Here is a 1,230-nt window from a genome sequence, read left to right as displayed (position 1 = left end):
ATATTTATATAAGGGGCATTACTACAGAATAATGCCACACACTGGACTTCCCAAAATAAACACATTTAGTACCGAATGCGAGGAAAAACAACCAACAGAAGACCAACTTTCTTTTAAATAACTCAACTATGCAATATAAAACCAAAAAAGGGAAAATCCACTTGTCACTAGTTATGGCTGAGGGTACAGAGCAGCACCTACATTTCTAGGAATAAGAGCTAAAAAGCCCTTACAGCCACAGTGTGTGTGTGTGTGTGTGTGTGTGTGTGTGTGTATGCATATACATATACTTACTTGCATATATATATATATATATATATACACAGAGAAATTATATTCTATTTTTGTGTATTTTTTTTTTTTCTATGTCAGTGTCCAAAGTTAATCCTAATTATTTTGACGTGTTCCTTGATGACTTTAAGATGACGCTGGAGAAATTTTGGTTCTCCAAAGAAGGAACACCTTACCGCATATATGTAGACCATCAGGTGCATTACAATTGCTTGCTCGAAATCCCGAAATACATTTTGTGTTCAGCGCTTTACTGTAATTCCACGTTCTTTAAGTCTGATGAAGAAATAAGTGAATGCAAATCCAGAATGAAAACAGAAACATTTGTACCCCATTGCAACTGCACTTCGTCTGGTGTATTGGGTTGTGTCTGCGTAACGCCAAACTGCATTGATGAACTCACCCAAAATACAAGTACGGTATACTCCATGAAGTGCACCATAGATCGAAGACGCTGCCGGATAAACAGCACAAACCTTCCCTTCAGCAATATGAACTGTTTCAATAAAAGAATATCCTACCCGGTAAGTAACTACATTAAAAAAGTACCTTTTGTTTCTAAATTTATATTTTTATCTCTTTTGTGTGTGTATCATCATCATCATCATCATCATCATTATTATTGCTTTAACATCTGCTATTTTGTGCTTGCATGGGTTGCATGGAATATATGTGTGTGTGTGTGTGTGCACGCGTGTGTGTGTGTGTGTGCATGTGTGTGTATATATGTGTGTATGTGTGTGTATATGTATATGTGTGTGTGTATGTATATATATGTGTGTGTATATATATATGTATGTATATATATATATGTATGCATATATATCGAAACATCAAAGACTTTCCATATTCCCGAGCGTCATACTAATACATCCTTTTGTTATTTACACCACCTGTCCTCGTCTGTTGTTGTTTTTTCATACATTCTCCCATATATAT

General features: G+C 35.3%; 1 protein-coding gene across 1 annotated transcript in view; it reads left to right on the top strand.

The window, feature by feature from the left end:
- The window catches only part of LOC106877256 (patched domain-containing protein 3-like), a 47,870-nt gene that overhangs the window by 33,146 nt on the left and 13,494 nt on the right, over positions 1-1,230 (top strand). Inside the window, 1 exon segment of the mRNA XM_052975938.1 lies at positions 373-815. Coding sequence (XP_052831898.1) covers positions 373-815 — 443 coding nt within the window.

Source organism: Octopus bimaculoides, chromosome 23 (genome assembly GCF_001194135.2).
Source record: "Octopus bimaculoides isolate UCB-OBI-ISO-001 chromosome 23, ASM119413v2, whole genome shotgun sequence".
Classification (NCBI taxonomy): domain Eukaryota; kingdom Metazoa; phylum Mollusca; class Cephalopoda; order Octopoda; family Octopodidae; genus Octopus; species Octopus bimaculoides.
This window is presented reverse-complemented; position numbering and strand designations above follow the sequence as displayed.